This window comes from Lytechinus variegatus, chromosome 5 (assembly GCF_018143015.1).
Source record: "Lytechinus variegatus isolate NC3 chromosome 5, Lvar_3.0, whole genome shotgun sequence".
In the NCBI taxonomy this organism is placed as follows: Eukaryota; Metazoa; Echinodermata; class Echinoidea; order Temnopleuroida; family Toxopneustidae; genus Lytechinus; species Lytechinus variegatus.
Window position 1 is genome coordinate 2,064,590 of NC_054744.1, and position 17,294 is coordinate 2,081,883.

General features: G+C 36.8%; 1 protein-coding gene across 1 annotated transcript; it reads right to left on the minus strand.

Annotated features, from left to right (window-relative positions):
• Positions 1 to 7,079: 7,079 nt before the first annotated feature.
• LOC121414800 (muscarinic acetylcholine receptor M5-like) lies at positions 7,080 to 16,803 on the minus strand. The gene is made up of 2 exons (XM_041607854.1): positions 15,898 to 16,803; positions 7,080 to 7,367 (listed from the first exon to the last, which is right to left on the minus strand). The coding sequence occupies exons 1-2, from the start codon at positions 16,801 to 16,803 to the stop codon at positions 7,080 to 7,082; spliced, it is 1,194 nt and encodes a 397-aa protein (XP_041463788.1).
• Between the last annotated feature and the right edge of the window lie 491 nt (positions 16,804 to 17,294).

The window sequence follows — 17,294 nt, forward strand, 5'->3', positions numbered from 1 at the left end:
TCTTTCTATCTGTTTATCCATTTACCTATTTATTCATCTATATACTGCTTAATCTATCAATTTCTATTTATTTATTCATTTATTTATTTTTCTTCTAGTTCGAGATCCTCTTGAGGGGTGGGCTTTTGCTCTCATTGTAATCGTCTCTTTCCTGGTATTTGGCTTCGGAGCAAGCACTATTGGACATATGCTATACAAGAAAAGGGCTAGTACTGTTAACAGCGTTTCACAAAGTTAATAGGGTATTTGTCATAAAATAAAAATAAGGAATATAATAGCCACGGTTAAAGGAGACAGAGGTGTTCCTTTCTGTGTTGAAGATCTTAAAAATTAAAAACAAAAACTTTGGTAACGCAGACAGGGGCGTTTCTTCGTGTATCTAAGCCCAGTGCACACTCCACGATCCGTTGCGACGCGATTTTTAACAAATTGCATTTTTCACGAAATATGAAAGTCCCAAGAAGTAAACTTATTGTATTTGAAGTTCGATGGAATACTAAATTTCAAATCGGATCGCAACGGATCGTATAGGTTGCACTGGGCTTCCGAATCATGATTACTGATCAAGACATTCCTTAAATGACAGACAACCCCAACCAAAAGTTTACTTGAATAAAAGGAGAACAGATTAACAAGCATGACACTGAAGATTTCGGTTACACTTCGTAATTCCGAAACACGTAAATTGCCTATACCTCGATGTTCTTTAAACCGAAAACGTAAAAGGGTTCGTTAATCCGAACATTTTGTGGCGTTATTCCGAAGGTTCGATAATCCGAAAACGAAATAAGGTTCGATGTTCCGAAGGTTCGTTAATCCGAAAACGAAATAATAAGGTTCGTTGTTCCGAAGGTTCGTTAATCCGAAAACGTAATACGGTTCGTTTATCGGAAAACGAAATAAGGTTCGTTGTTCCGAAGGTTCGTTAGTCCGAAAACGAAATAAGGTTCGTTAATCATTTCGTTTTCGGACTAACGAACCTTCGGAATAACCGAACCTTCGGAATAACGAAGCTTCGGAATTACGAATGTATGCGGAAGATTTCATCCAAATCGGATGTAAAATAAGAAAGTTATGACATTTTAAAGATTTGTTTAATGTCACAAAAAAGTTTATTCTAAACATCAACAAAAATGACTACAAAATAATATATCAAGATAATTACGACCATACAGATCAGTAAGAATATTCACAGTGAATTAATTATAGGCGGAAATTTCCACAAATCAAACCTCCATTTACGAATATAAGCAGAAAGAATATCTTTCTTCTAACGATTCTGTATTCTATTTCTTTGTTACTACGAAAGATACATCTTCAGAAATGCGAAATATTAAACATATGGCGTCGTTCAGGGTCTGTACTGGGGCACTGGCCTTTCTGTATTTCATAATTTGCTTCATGTTATTCACGCTATATATGCCGGTGGTACTAACTTATCATATGCAGGAGGGGATTAAGCTAATTCCCATGTCATTGGTTAAAAGGAAAATCTAGCATCATAAATGAATTCCTCGTCATAGAAAACATAAAAGCTGCATTGATTATGTTTGCAGATCGTTCTAGACAATACAATTACAAAGTAACGTATACATTCCACATAATAATGTCAGCACATCAATTATTCTTATTGCGACGTTTAGGCCTAGCTACCTTGTTCAAAGAGTATAAATAATGTCATGAATGAATTCTTCGTCATAGAAGACCTGTATTGTTTATGTTCACAGGCAGTTCTAAATAATACATTGGAACATTGTCACGTGGGAAGTGACTTTTTTAAAATTATTTACCTACTGCTGCTTGACCCCAAATAAGGAATACGTATAACTGAGGATTACAGTTATTCCCGCAGTTATGATTTAATCAAATCTTCAATCTTTCTGTTCTCTTTTGATAGTCTTACAATAATTGTACATGAAAATATACATGGATAACAAAATATAACTTAACTTAATAATAATCGTAGACTCTAGCCCATCATCTCTTCTGGCTTGACATGCCCCACTCGGCCCTGGTGGTCGGTCCAGTTCCTGGCCTCCGCAGCTTGCGATATCTCTTCCACTCGGCCTCCGCAGACAGTGTTGCCCCTCGATGAGTAACCCCCAGATCAGAGAGATATGGCTTTAACGAATTAGTGGACGAGATCGGGCCCCAATAATAAAAATAGTTTTGACGAATCATGTCGGTGGAGAACCGGCGGCCGGCAGCTGGGGTCGTTATCTCGTCACCGACGTAGTCCCTCAGTTTTAACTTCTATTCTAGCGTAGGTGGTTCTACCTGAATTACTAAAATTAACCTCCTAATATACCCTATCGTTACTAGGACTAACTGTAAAATTTCTATAAAGTAATCCAAAGAATTTCAATAACAGATGAGTGCATAAAGCAATACATTCTATGAATAAAAGACACTTCCTGTGCATCTGTACATAATAATAATAATATAGGATATTTATATTGCGCACATTTCCACCTTGTTAGGTGCTCAAGGCGCTCCTATATTACCCGGCTAAGCTAGGCGTTCATAGCGCACACAGCTTCTTAAGGAATTACTTCCTACCGGTACCCATTTACCTCACCTGGGTCGAGTGCAACACATCGTGGATCAGTTTCTTGCTGAAGGAAATTACGCCATGGCTGGGATTCGAACCCACGACCCTCTGTTTCAAAGTCCGAAGACTAATCCACTGGGCCACAACGCTCCACATCTACATTCATCAATCATATCAATGCTAGAGCACTGTATTAGCTATTTATGACACCTGTATGAAAATTCTTCACCTAATAAGAAATATTACTACAACCTGTACAAAATATGACTTACACTTGTACTCTAAGGGGGGGGGGGGTATCAAACGTTTCCAACGCTTGCTTTTAAAACATTCAAAACATATGTACGTACAATTGTCTATTGGCCTACCCTAACTTTGGACCAAGTAAATATTTAAAACACATGTTCGAACTAAACTGAAACATTAGAATTGCATTAAATTAATTTCCTGACAAACATCTATATATTTCACATATACTAGCGCATCATGCTATTTCAAATTACAACTTTTAAACTTGTAAAAATGGAAAGTTATTTTCATAAAAATACTCGTCATAGAAACTCTATAGATGGGGCTGTGTTTTCTATGTTTTGATCTTTTGATGACCCTTTTGGACTTATCTGCTGCATTTGACACTTAAGATCATGATATTTCTTTTTATCACGCTTGTCCAGCAGAATTGGAGTTAGATCCGTTGGTTTGACCTGGTTTAAGTGGTTGGTCCTCTCAAGTTGAAATATTGGGTGAATTATCCAAACCCCAAATTTCTGAATATGACTAACACGAGGCTTGATTATTGGTCCTGTACTTTATTCAGTATACACTTCCGGTGGGTGACATAGCAAGACATCATGCTATTATCATCTCTACGCAGATGATACTCAGTTATATATATCTTTTGACTATAAAACTGCAGGAGACCTCGAAAATGCCCTTCATAGCCTAGCTAACACATAACGTTATAATATGTTAACTTGACATTAGTAAATAAAAAACATTATGAAGAAAACAAAATATTTTTCGAATGTTTCATAATGTAACATTATTAATGTAAAAATAGCATTTTTGAAACGTTAAGATGTTATGGCAATGAATTCTGTTATAAAATGTCATGAAAATATGTTTTCAAAATATTTCAACAAAACATTTTTGAAAAATGATTTTCTAACGTTCTCTAAAAACGTTTCAAATATGTATCAGTAACATAATATTTTTGACGTTTTTGTGACCTCATTTTAAGAGAAACACAATTAAATTTTTCTGACTTTATAATTTTACATCTTTGATGTAAAATAGCATTTTAAAAACATTTTTAGAATATTATGACTGTAATAATAAATGTTCTTAAAATGATAAGAAACTATGTTCTTAGATTATTCTAACAAAACAGTTTTGAAAAAACTTTTTAAATATTTACTAAAATGTTTCAGAAATATATTAGAAACGTTTTTGGGATGTAATATTAATATTTTTGAGAAACAAATTAACATTTTACCAAAATATGTTAAGCATTGGATGTGAAAATATCATTCTAAAAACAAGTTGAGATATTCTGACAATAACATCAAACGTTCTTGAAGTGTCATGAAACTGTTTATAAAATATTTTAACTAAACGTTTTTGAAAAATGTTTTCCTGATATTTTCGGAAACGTTACTGAAATGTATTTTAAACATATATCCAAAGTTTTTATGATATGATTTTTACATTTTTTTCACAATCTTAATATTTTACTTACATTTTTAAGGTTATATATTTGATGAAAAATTAACATCTTTAAAAAATGTTGTTACAATATTATGACAATTAGATAACCGTTATAGAAACGTAATGAAATTATGTTTTGTAATAGTTTAACAAAACATTTGGAAAAAAAACATTTTCTTATATTTACCAAAATATTTCAAAATGAATTAGAAACATCTCTATTTTAGTGTCTTTATAATACAATTTTAACATTTTATAACTATACTATCATCTTTAAAAAGTTATACATGGGATTTAAAAATGATCTTTAAAGGTTGTTATAATATTATAGCAATATGACATCGAACGTAGATTACATCCTACACTATTATGTTTCCAATTTGCGAGATCAGCAACCGAGATCTCAAGGGAGGAGGTTAATTCGGTTACACTTCGTTATTCCAAAGATTCATTATTCCGAAGATTCTTCTTGCGAAGGAACGTAATTCCGAAACACTTAAATTGCCCATGCCTCAAAGTTCGTTAATCCTAAAACGAAAAACGGTTCGTTAATCTGAACATTTGTGGCGTTATTCCGAAGGTTCGTTAATCCGAAATCAAAACAGGGTTCGTTATTCAAAGAACAAAAATTGGCAAGGTCTTACAGCAGTCTCCAAGATCACTGAAATTTGTTATGTCTGTGGAATGGCTCAGAAAGACCCCTCAAAGTACTTCGAAAGACTGATGGATATTTCTTGTCTTACTGGTCTTAGACTAGTCCTATAGAGATCTTTGAATGGTCTTTCTAAGATCTTTTATGCAACGAGACTAGTGATCTTTCAGAATTTTTTCCATGGACATTGCCTGGTCTTTCAATGATCTCTTATGAGTCCTACAGTGATCTCCGCAAAAATCTTGAGAGACTGCCGAAAGATCATGGAAAGACTAGTAAGAACTTTGAAAGTTCATCGAAAGACTGATGAAAAACCATCAAAAGACAATTTTCCTGCAGACCGCTGAAAGACTGTTTTGAACCGTTTCAAAAAGTTTTGGGACTCACGAGGACTACGAAGATCATTGAAAGATCCATCAGGAATCGTGAAAGACCTCGGAGATCTTTGAAAGTTCGTTGAAAGACCCTAGAAAGATCAAGCAAGTTTCATGGTCTTACAGCAGTCTTTCAGAGGCTTTGCTCTCTATGGAATGGGGATTTAAGACAAGAAATATCCATCAGTCTTTCAGAATTCTTTGAGGGGTCTTTCTGAGTCATTCCACAGAGATGACAAATTTCAGTTATCTTGGAGACTACTGTAAGACCTTGCCAATATTTGGTCATTCAAAGGTCCTTAAAATGTCTTCCCTCTGTGGAATGGTAAACCAAACAAGCAAAGTACTTAAAATTTGTAAAAATTGGTCAGGGAATAACAAAGTTATGACATTTCAAATATTTGCATTATTTTGGTGGAAGTCGTGTGCATGTCTTCATGAATATTCAATGAACAAACCAATGACGTCACATCCACACTTGTTCTTTTGTATTTTATCATATGAAATTATATTCATTCAGATTTTGTCCTCCAAACAGATTAAAATATTGGATTGACAAATGATTTAATGCATTAGATATTCATTGAATATTTTATTATAAGTGACCCATCATACACGCATGTATAGAAATATGAAATAATCACAATTTCATATAATAACACAATAATAAGAAAAGTGCGGACATGAACATCATAATAATAAATAATAATAATAATAACTTTTTATTTACCCAGGGTAGCCACTTCAGTTAAGAAACTGCTCTACCAGCGGGCCCTGCATAACATTATATGTTATTATTTCCCTTCTCCAATCTAAATGCTGAGCGCCTAGCAAGAAGGCAGAAGGTCCCATTTTTATAAGTCTTTGGTATGACTCGGCCGAGGATCGAACCCACGACCTCCTGTTCATGAGGCGGACGCTCTACCACTGAGCCACCGTGACCGGTCAGCTCACCTTTTGAATATTCACGACGGCGTGCATAAATGCTTTCACAGAATGTTGCTACAATAACTTCTTTATGTTGTTATCAGATTTTGATGACATTTTCAGCATTTTCTCACCGAATTCTACTTTGTTTAGATATAGTTATTTGTATAGATGTAATAAAGGGATTACCCCTTTAATCTCTTCTATCTATAATCAAAAGCTAACCGATTAGAATGGTCGATATTGTGCGAAGAGTTTTCAGAACTCATTGACCCTGTTTAACGCTACAGAAAGGAAATCTTATTGGAAAGAATTTTGGAATTTTACGTTACTTTCGTCAGAATCTCAATTCAAGTTCAAGAGTAAAACGGAGTGTTATATAATTGGGATTTTGGGGGAAGGAACGTTAAGAGAGCAATAGGTGCAGCATCCTCTGAGTCTGTCTTCAGTCTTCAGTCACGGTCATCTCCTCAGGGCTTGTACCATCACACCGGGTTGTCTGGTCCGGCAATCGCGTAACCGACCATTCGAGAAAAGGGCTTCCTGAATTCCCGAAACGTCCGGTCCAGTTTACCATTTGAGAATTGGGTAAACTGGACCCGACCTTTCGGAAATTTAGAGGACCTTTGATTTTTCTCGAGGTCGGGTTTCGCGATTGCCCTACAGGACGCGATGACCATGATAACCCGATGTGATGGTACAAGCCTCACATCAGTGTGTTCTGTTTAACCGACGAAGCTTGCTACTCACCTTATTTATAAGTTATGCTAAATGGTAGAAGTAGGGTTGAAAATAACTTATTTATGTTTGAGTGTAGCGCTGTAGATATACAACAGATCATGGTCAAGGGGACGATCACCATGTCTGATCACCATACCCTACATGATATGATCCTCATCACCGTAGCCCTGAATAATGGCTGAGATACCACGTATGATATGGGATTCAAGAGGTTGTTTCCATACGTCAAAAACGCAAAGAAGACGTAGAGTTGTATGGGAATACGAGGAATGATGAGACGAGCATCGATGGTCAGGAGTAAGCTGATCACGCTGAAAGGGATCCAGGTCAATACGAAAGCGACGATGATGAGGGAGAGGGTCCGTGTGGCTTTGCGCGACTCGGAGGGCGATTCCATCCGCTGTGCGTTGGATTTCTACAAGAAAAATGAAAAGAAAGTGGTTGATATGGGCGGATCCATGGACTGGGCGAATCGACTGCGGTCCCCAGCAGCGGCGCAAGAGAGAGAGAGAGAGAGAGAGGTTAGGAGAAAGGAAGAAAAGAAGTAGAGGAAGAGGGAAGAATGCTAGAAATAAAGGAAGTAGGTGAGAAATAAGAAAATAAGAGCGAAGGAAAAAAATGATTGGCTAATGGCAATACTTTGGCCTGCAGGCCTTTACGATGGCGCCCGGGGCAAGTGCTAGAATCTAGCCCCTTATATATACTAAGTAAACACACTTCTAGTCAAAATAAACATAGTATTAATGCGAGTGCGAATAATTCTCAATATTAAGACGTTCAGACGGAATATTTCTAAGTTTGCAAGATTATCATAAATAATATGATTTGTATCCAACTAAACAACAAATGCCAGCGCCAAGTGCGAGCTAAACATTATTGACATTCAGACCTGGAAAGGGAACATTTAAAAAGACCCTTTTATGAATTCATACAGATCTCATTAAATAAATCGACCTAATACGAGGGCGAATCGCGAGCCAATTTCCTTTCAATATTAAGAATGACTTTTCCAAGCACTTTTTGTAATCATTAACATGATGCATTTATCTTATCTAAACAATAATAACGCTAGCGCGAAGCGAGCTGGAAATTCGATTTGTCCGGACACATTAGGAAGAAGTATTCCCACTATATGTATCTAACTAAGCAATTAACGCAAGCATGAGAGGTGTGCTGAAAATTTGAATATATCTACTTATCTATAAAAATGAAGGAAGAGGATTTGTATATTCCTTATCAAACTAGCGCATGATGAAAAGCTTTGACAGAACAGTTTGTAAGAATTAATGAAGATCGAATAACCTATCAATATGCAAACCCGCAGCTAGAAATAAAAAGTTATGATATTTGCGTTTAGATATAAAGGGATATTCTAAGGATTGTTTGTTAGAAATTTTGAAGAGAATTAGTATATCACTAACCAAAGTTGGCATTGATATTCATCCCTAGATAAAGACATACAAGATTTATTTTCTAAATATATTGGGAACCAGGGTTAGAGCATAGGACGGGGGCATTAATCACCTTCAGTGGTATTCAATTCAATTATTTTTTCAATTCAATTTATTTTTTTCAATTTCAATTCATATCATTTATCAGGTTGGAAATGGAGGAGGCTGCTAAAAAGCGGGGCTTGTAGAGTGCAGCCTCCTAATAAATATTCTTGCAGTTGTTTAGCATATAAAAATTAAAGTAACAACTTGAGCATGAACCAGTTAAATTAAAAGGAAATAGGGGAAATTAAAATAGAAAATGAAATAAGAAAAAGAGAGATTAAAGGTCTCCAGAATCCAGCCCCAGCACTCACAGACGGACCTCGCCGATCAACAGGGAAACGAAAGAGATGTAAAAGTGTACGTGACATGATAAACATGTTTGATTAAAAAAATACAAGAGTTTGAGTGATGAAGAGTTAAATTCAATGGTTATCTTGGAGAAAGTTCAATTCAATTTATTTTTCATTCTTCAACATAATACAAATAAGTACAAGATAGATTGATTCCCTTTATGTGCCTTTATTCCTTTGCCTGTTTTCTTCATATTTTCTTTTCCTTTTCTTTATTTGAGCCCCTTTTCCCTTTTTGCTCACGTATTCCACTTGCGCCCCCGTATACACGCCACTGATCAAGAATAAAAATATTCCGCCCGCGCTTCGCAATTGCATTGTCTGTTTAATGTTATGATTAAATTGAGGACTACATAGCGCTTAAAATGTCCAGTTTTCAATATATAAAAGGTGTTATAGTTCACACTCCACTCTTTCATTTCCCTTTTTCCAAATTCTTGTTGGGAGATAACCATAATGTTATGGTTACATAAAAAAGGTCTTTGACTAATTTTTCCATCTAGGTCGCTTGTATCCCCATCAGCGCAGAGGATTATCTTTTTTTAAGGGGTGGGAGATGCAACAATTATGTCCCCCTCCCCCAAAATGATAACCCTGTACTCTGACGTCCATGGTGTAATGTTAATAATAGGGAAAAAAGTGGGAAATTTGAAAAAAAAGGTAAAAGGAGACTGAAAACAAAAACCAAATACCACAAAGTATATTATGTATTAGTAAAAATTAATAAATAAAAACAATATAACTCGTTATTTTTATGACTTGATTTCTCTTATCCTCTATTTTCTTCTTTTCTTTCACTTTTTCCCCTTTTCCTCGTATAAATTCTTCCACCCTCCATCTTTTTTCTTCTCTTTCCTTTCTTTTTTTTATGTTGGCCGCTTATCATCGGCGGAAATCTGTCCCCAAAGGTAGGGTGACCAGGGGCTGGAAAATTTGACAAGCAAAAAAAAAAAAAGGAAAATAGTTTATCACCCAAAATGTAAGGCCATCTTAACCCAAAAAAATTTAAAAGCGAAAAAAAGGTTATCACCAAAAATGTAAGGTCATTTAGTCCAAAATACATGTTTTTGTTGGCCACTATAATCGTTAATTTATAAATATTCCGTCACAAATTTTGAGTTAATCAAGATGAGATGAGGATCGAGCTAGATGTTCAGGGCAGCTCAGTGGCGTACCGAGCCAAAAATCTTGAAGGGGCAAGATATAGCGTAGTATCGGGCAAAATTTATAAAAAGTTGCGAGCGGGCAAAAATTTCAACATCTTTATTGCATAAATCAAATTATGTGATAGATTTTGACATAATAATTCAGAAATTGATATGATATTTCACCCTTCTCTCTTTCCTCTTTTTCTTGGTCATGATTTTCATTTTTTGAGGGGAGGCAAGCGCCCAAGCCCCCTATCTATACGCTACTGGGTTAGCTTGAAAAGACTTGTCAAGGGTTTTATCCGACAAATGACGTTTAATCCGACGATTGCCATAGTAAGAATACTTTTCCGCCGATCAAAAATAAATTATTTTTTAGTAGTAGTAGTATTCATTTCCGTATTGAAAGTAGAATTATATACAATGAAATACAGTGGATAGCCCCTATTCAGCGTAACTAGCACAGTCACGCTGGTCTTCCGTGGGGTCCAACAAATTTAAAATTAACTTATAAGTTAGACACAACAAAACCAGATTAAAATAACAGATGTACAGAAGATAAATGAAAACAGTGACGAACATAAATGATTAAAAATACAAATATCAATAGAAAACATATTTCGATAAAACAAAAATGAAGGGGTGCAAACCTAACAGGGAAGGGGTAGGGGGTACAGATCGATAATCTTAGATTTGAAAATATTAATACTAGGGGATGATGTAATGTGAGGAGGAAGGGAATTATAAGCCATGGCGCTTTTATACTTGAAGGATCTTTTGAGGTAATTTGTTCTTGGTTTGGGTAATTTAAATTTGGTTCCGAAACGGGAGGGATACGTACGTGATACTAACTCAAATTCATTTCTTCAGGCCCCCTCACACCTAAACGAATTGCCTGAAATATGCCTTGCGATGGCTGGCGAAAGGCATTTAAAAAAAATCGTTTTCAATGGTAACTGATAGTAAATCATATTTACCCTTCGTGTTTGGGTTCGTACATCTTCTGCACTAACAGCTGCGATTATTCAAATTCGCGCGGAAATTTTGAACATGTTTAAAATTTCCCGACGAATTGAAAAATCGTTGGTTATCTGTTTGAATTCGCACCTCTAATTTAGTCTGCGGTAATCTTTCGTTTATCGCTCGTCTGTTTTGTAGCGCATAGTTCCTCTTCGCGCTTTTGCCAAAGTGGAGAGATCTCAAACCCGTAACGAAGCAACACGATGACACAACGAACAAGATTGTCTGATCTATTCCCTCGTCTTCGTTTCTAATTGCACGTCACATCAAACCATCGCTCACTGTTCCTTCGTCTTATAGGGTTATATTAACCCTTCGCTCGCTTTTGGCCGCAATTTTCTCTTAGAGGTGAACCGAAAAATCGATATCCTTTGCATGTCATATTTATCCTTCGGTTACCGTTCGTTGATAAAATTTGACAATAGTTACTGATCGCATGATTTGACGGAATCATCTATTTGAATTCGTTAAATTCGCGTGCATTTCGTTCATTTTTCCCATTCGTCGCCCTTCGTCTGCCTACATTCGGTCAGGTGTGAGGGGGCTTTTAAATATTTTGGAGATAGATTATTCACATCGGCGGATCCAGGGGGGGTGCGCAGGGTGCGCGCGCCCCCCCTAATATTTGAGCGGCGCCTTCGGCGCCGCTCAAAATAAAGAAAATTAAAAAAAAGTAAAAGAAAGAAAAGGCGCCGCTTGAAAAATTAAAAATAAAGGAAAGAAAGGGAAAAGGCGCTGCTTAAAAAAAAAATTATACACTGATATAACATTAGCAACAGTAAAGGAAAGACTATCCCCAGCAAAGCGTAATCATATCATCTTCCTTATTTTTTCTTTTAACTACCCTTTTCCCAACAACTTCGCCGGTATAGCAGTGCGCTGCCTGCATATAACTGGCGCCAATCAAGAATAATCAGCGCCACCTTAATCTAAATCGGCGCCGGACAAGAATAATCAGCGCTATTTAATCAGCGCTATTTAATCGGCGCCGGTAAAGAAAAATCGGCGCTGCCTGAGTTCTTAACCGGCGCCGATCAAGGATAATCAGCGCCACCTATATCTAAATCGGGGCTGGTCAAGAATAATCAGCACCACCTGGTTAAAAATCGGCGCCAGTCAAGAATAATCGGCGCCTCCTGGTTCTAGATCGGCGCCAGTCGATTATGGATTGCCGCTGCCTGAATCTTACGTAACGTCGGTAAAAATAATCAGTACTACTTGTTTAAATCGGCGCCGGTCAAGACAAATCGGCGCTGCCTTTGTCTTAACCGGCGCCACCTAAATTTAAATCGGCGCCGGTCAAGAATGATCAGCGTCCCCTGATTTCAATAAATAAGCGCCGGTAGAATAATGAATAAGGGCCTATTGCTAACCAAATCTAGATCGGCGCCGCGGTCAAGAATGATCGTTTTGCCCTCCCCCAATAATTCCGCATGTGCAAAAACAACAAGATGGTAATGTTACACAGAAATCAGCAAACGAGATTGAGCTACACAACTCGTTCTTTATTAAAAATCGTGCTCAAATTATCAGATTGGAACATAAAAATTTTCAGCTCGCGCTTCGCGCTCGCATCATTTCTGTAGCAAAACCCCATACTTTTCATGATTAAATAGGTGAATAGAATGTCCCGTTTTTAGTTCTGAACCTCAAAAGAACTCCCGCTTCGATTTTCAATAATCTTTTGTTGGATATAATCTTGTTCTTTATTAAAACGTACATTAAACTGTAATGTTTTCAGATCGAAATATCAAAATTTTAAGCTCGCACTTCGCGCTCGCATTTTTTTTTAGATACCCATCTTAGTCATTGGTACCAAGAATGCTTAGAATATCAAGCTATCTGGTCAGAATATAAGTAAATTTCAGCTCGCCCTCGGCACTCGCATTATCTGTGTAGTGAGATATGTATCCTCCTCATGAGTTACTACAAACAGTCCTAAACAGGCACCTTTTTCCTGTTTTCAGGTCAGTATACTTTAAAAATTTCAGCTCGCGCTTCGCGCTCGCATTAATTTGTCGGTGAAATATGTGTCTCTATCTCATGAGTCATGTATATGATATGAGTCATATATATACATATATATATGCATGTGTGTGTGTGTGTGTGTGTGCGTGTGCGTGTTTTGACAGGGTCAGGCATTACCCCTTTTTATTTTTCAACATTTTCTTTTATTGTGCCGGTGAAGTGCAAAAATATGTGCGCCGCTCGGCAGTGCGCCCCCCCCTTTCGCCAAAAGCTGGATCCGCCTATGATTCATGATCTTATACACGAGAATAAGGGAATGATCGCTTCTTCTGTTGTTCAACAATTACCAGTTAAGTGTATTATGCATTTCCAAAATAGATATATGAGATTCGGGTTTAATCTGGAGTATAATACGACCTGCTCTGTTTTGAAGTTTTTGAAGGCGGTCTGTGTATTTCCTCAGGATGCATCGTAACCAACATCACCATAATCAAAGCAGGGGAGGATCAATGAACCATATATTATATACTTTGTGATATCATGGATATGGAAATAAATGAAATGAAAATATATTAATTTCAGAATCGATTCACTTAGGCATCGCCGCAATCTTCCCGGAAAGCCGACTACTTGACCTATTTTTTTGCAACATATTATCTATATGCAAATTAAAATTCAAATAATCATCAACCATGATGCCTAGGTATTTGAGATGATGAATTTGTTGTAATAGGGTATTATTTAATGAAACATGCAGGACATTTTGTTTAGAAATCATATTCTTGCTTCCAATGAGCATACAGACCGTTTTTTTTTTACAGCTAACACTTAACTTTGGCACATCCATTGGTACATATTTTCTGAATCTGAGTTCAGGGCCTCTTTGATTATTTCAATGGAGGGGTGTGAAAAACACAAAACGGTGTCATCCGCATACAGTTTGATATGACATGTATTGATACATTTCACTAAATCATTGACATGTAATATAAAGAGCAGTGGTCCAAGGAGTGATCCCTGGGGCACACCGCAGTTAATAACTGATTCATTAGAGAGTTCCGAATTAATAAGAGTCCTACAAACCCGGTTTGACTTGTAACTTTTGAACCATATAAGGATGGTGTGCCAGAAATACCTAAGTTATTCATTTTTTCATTAGAATATCACAATTCACGGTGTCGAATGCTTTTTTTTAATTCGACGAAGACGGCCCCAATGTAATGTTTCAGATCGACTGAGTGAAACCAGTCGTCGGTTACCTTTAGGCATGTTAGGAGAGTGGTAATGGTTGAGTGCCGTGGCCGAAAACCGGATAGGGCAGGTGTCAAAATATTCTTTCGCAAAAAAATCTAAAACTTGCCGTTGGACAACCCTTTCCAGTATTTTAGATACGCAGGGCAAAATTGAGGTGGGCCTATTATTCGAAGGAGAATTGTCATCGCCACCTTTGTGAATTGGGTTAATCTTGGCTTTTTCCATTGTAGCGGAAATATACCTCTTGACAAAGATAAATTAATCAACTTAGCAATACTCAATGATATCTCCATTGAGCATGCCTTTAAAACAAAGACAGATATGAACACCGACAGACCTCGTGTTTTTAAGATTTCTTATGATTTTCAAAACAGGTTCGTTCACCTGAGTAAATGCAAAAGTCTCATTTGCATAATTATCATTTTCTGTATGGGGGTTCATATCGGTTATTTCACTGGCTAATTGTCTCGCTACATTTGCAAAGTAAGTGTTGAATAGGTTAGCAGTTTCAGTATTACAATCCGAGTTAGACGAAACTGTAAGTATTTCACGTTTTTTTATTCGGAATGATGGACTCTAAGGTTTTTCAAGTCTGTTTTGGGTTTACCTTAAAATTTGTAAATTTATCAGAGTAATACTGTTTCTTTGATTTCCTTACTTCATTTGTTACCTTATTTTGTAATATTCTGTACTCGTTCATCAGTTTTTCATCTTTTAGTTTGCAAGCTTTTCTTTTATTTTTTCACGTTTTTTTCATGAGTTTACAAATATTTGTATTCATCCAAGGGAAACCCTTTGGTATTCATCCAAGGGAAACCCTTTGTACTAATTCTTTTTGAACGATTTGGCATATGTTTGTCAACAACTTGTAAACACATATTTTGCCATTAATTCAGGGGAGCGTTTCTTGAAAACACTTGTCCGAAAGTTACCATAATAGTAACATTACTTCTCAACCAATCAAAATCAAGGAAAAGGGCCAAATTTAACTACTTGTCAGACCAAAGAAAATTGTTGATAAAACACTACTCTTGCCTAAATTCCCGTGAAGGACTCCGTTTTATCTTATGAAAAAAAATACTCTTCTCTCTCATATCTCTTTCTCGCTTATCAATTGCAAACCAGATTCTCCCATTTTCATTTCTCATCGTCTCCTCTTCATTCCACCATGAAGATTCAAACACATCTCCTTGATTTTTTCTTTTTCTCAGGGCAGCGTTTCGTGATAGAACTTAATAGTCGTTTTATTTGACAAACTCTGTTAGGTCCATGGAAAAAGGTCCATAGAAAAAGTGCTCCAACATGTCAGACAAGAAAATGTTGATGAAACCATCTGTACCAGCTCTATGATAAAACCATGTATGAAACACACACTAAGGGGGTGTTGCAAGAAAATATTTGCGATCAATCGTAAATATTCTATTGCAATTTTACAACTGATAGAACAACGTAAACTGTAGCAAATAAGATTAAACTTCTTGTTTCAAGGAACAAATTAGCAATCAATCACTAATTGTAATTAACTGCAAGACATATGATTGATTTAGGGACCAAAAATTGACTTGCAATTGATTGCAAGTTTCTTGCAATACCCCACTACATGTATAGGACTACAGTGAGAATGCACCTCTTGGTAATCTTCACATTGTATTCAAATGAGAATAAAATAAAAATAAAAAAAGAAAGAAAAAAGATCAAAATGGAATTACCTGATTAGATGAAGTGAATCTGTTGTCTGGATGAGAAACGGTGACATCATTCTTCACTTCAGTCTCGGGTTCGTCCACGCCCCCATCATGCTGATCAATGTTTGATGACGTCACTTCTTTGACAATGCTTGATTTCGTCCTTTCCAACGACGACGACGACGATGCCTTCGAATCGAAATTCTTATTCACGCTCCTTCCACCGGCCGTCTTTCGTATCTGAAGAATTATGCGGATGTAGAGAACGGAGATGATGACGAAGGGCAGATGAAACTTACAGACGTTCTGAATAATGTACGTGATCGGACTCTCGGAGAAGAGCGGCGTGCACTGCGTGCCGTTGTCGTGGTCGACCACGAACTCCCAGACGGTGGTGTAACACAACCAGAAGGAGAGTCCTATAACCCAAGGTAGGCAGTTGATAAGAATGGCCTTACGTTTGGTTCGAGATATGAAATGGTTGATTGGGTCGTAGACGGCTCGGTGTCGGTCAGCGCAGATGACGACCACGCTGATGTTGGAGCCGTTGACAATCCCGCCCGCGATGCCGGTTAAGATCTTACAGACGTCTTGGGGAAATGGGTAACGACCATGATAAGCATGCGCTACCTGTGCGGACAATGACACTCCGACAAGAAGATCAAGTATGCTGAGGTTGATGATGAAGTAGTTGTTATAGGTGCGGAGTCGCTTTTCAACAACAAAGGCCAGAAGGCTGATGGTATTGGTGATGATGATCAGAGCAGTAAAGACACCGCTACAGACAAGACTGGCAAGGCTAGAGGGTCGAGACCCCGCTTCGCCACTGGTTTCTACTGATGCTCCTTCGGTCACGGAGTCGTTGAAGCTATAATTCTCATAATCGGTCCAAATTGTGAATGTCTCTATCGTATCAAAAATACTGGTCATGGTAAGATGAATGACTTCTTAAAATACCTGCCAATTATTTTTGTTTATATATACGTTCACAAATAAGAATAAAATTCCAGGCGATTATGTACAATTTCTTTTCAATTCTTTACTGTTCTGCTCTGAATATAACTTGGCCTGAAAAAAATTAAAATAAATCTTGTATGCCAATAGGAGTTGAGGAGCAAATCCTCAACAATTTTCATTAGAATCTAATCAAAGTGGAAAAATTACCTTTGAGGCGTGGTATTTATACCTTACTCCATTCGGTGTATTGCCCTAGCAAAGATCCGGGTCAAATGAAAAATTATTCTTCAATTCTTCTATTCACTGTCAGTGAAAAGTCCAATATCTTAATTTACTCCTCATCTGAAAACTAGAATACTTGACTATTATATATATATATATTTATATTTTAGGATCATCATTATAACCATTTATTGGCAATCGAACTGGAATTCAGTTAAGAAACGTATTTTTGTATAGCTCTA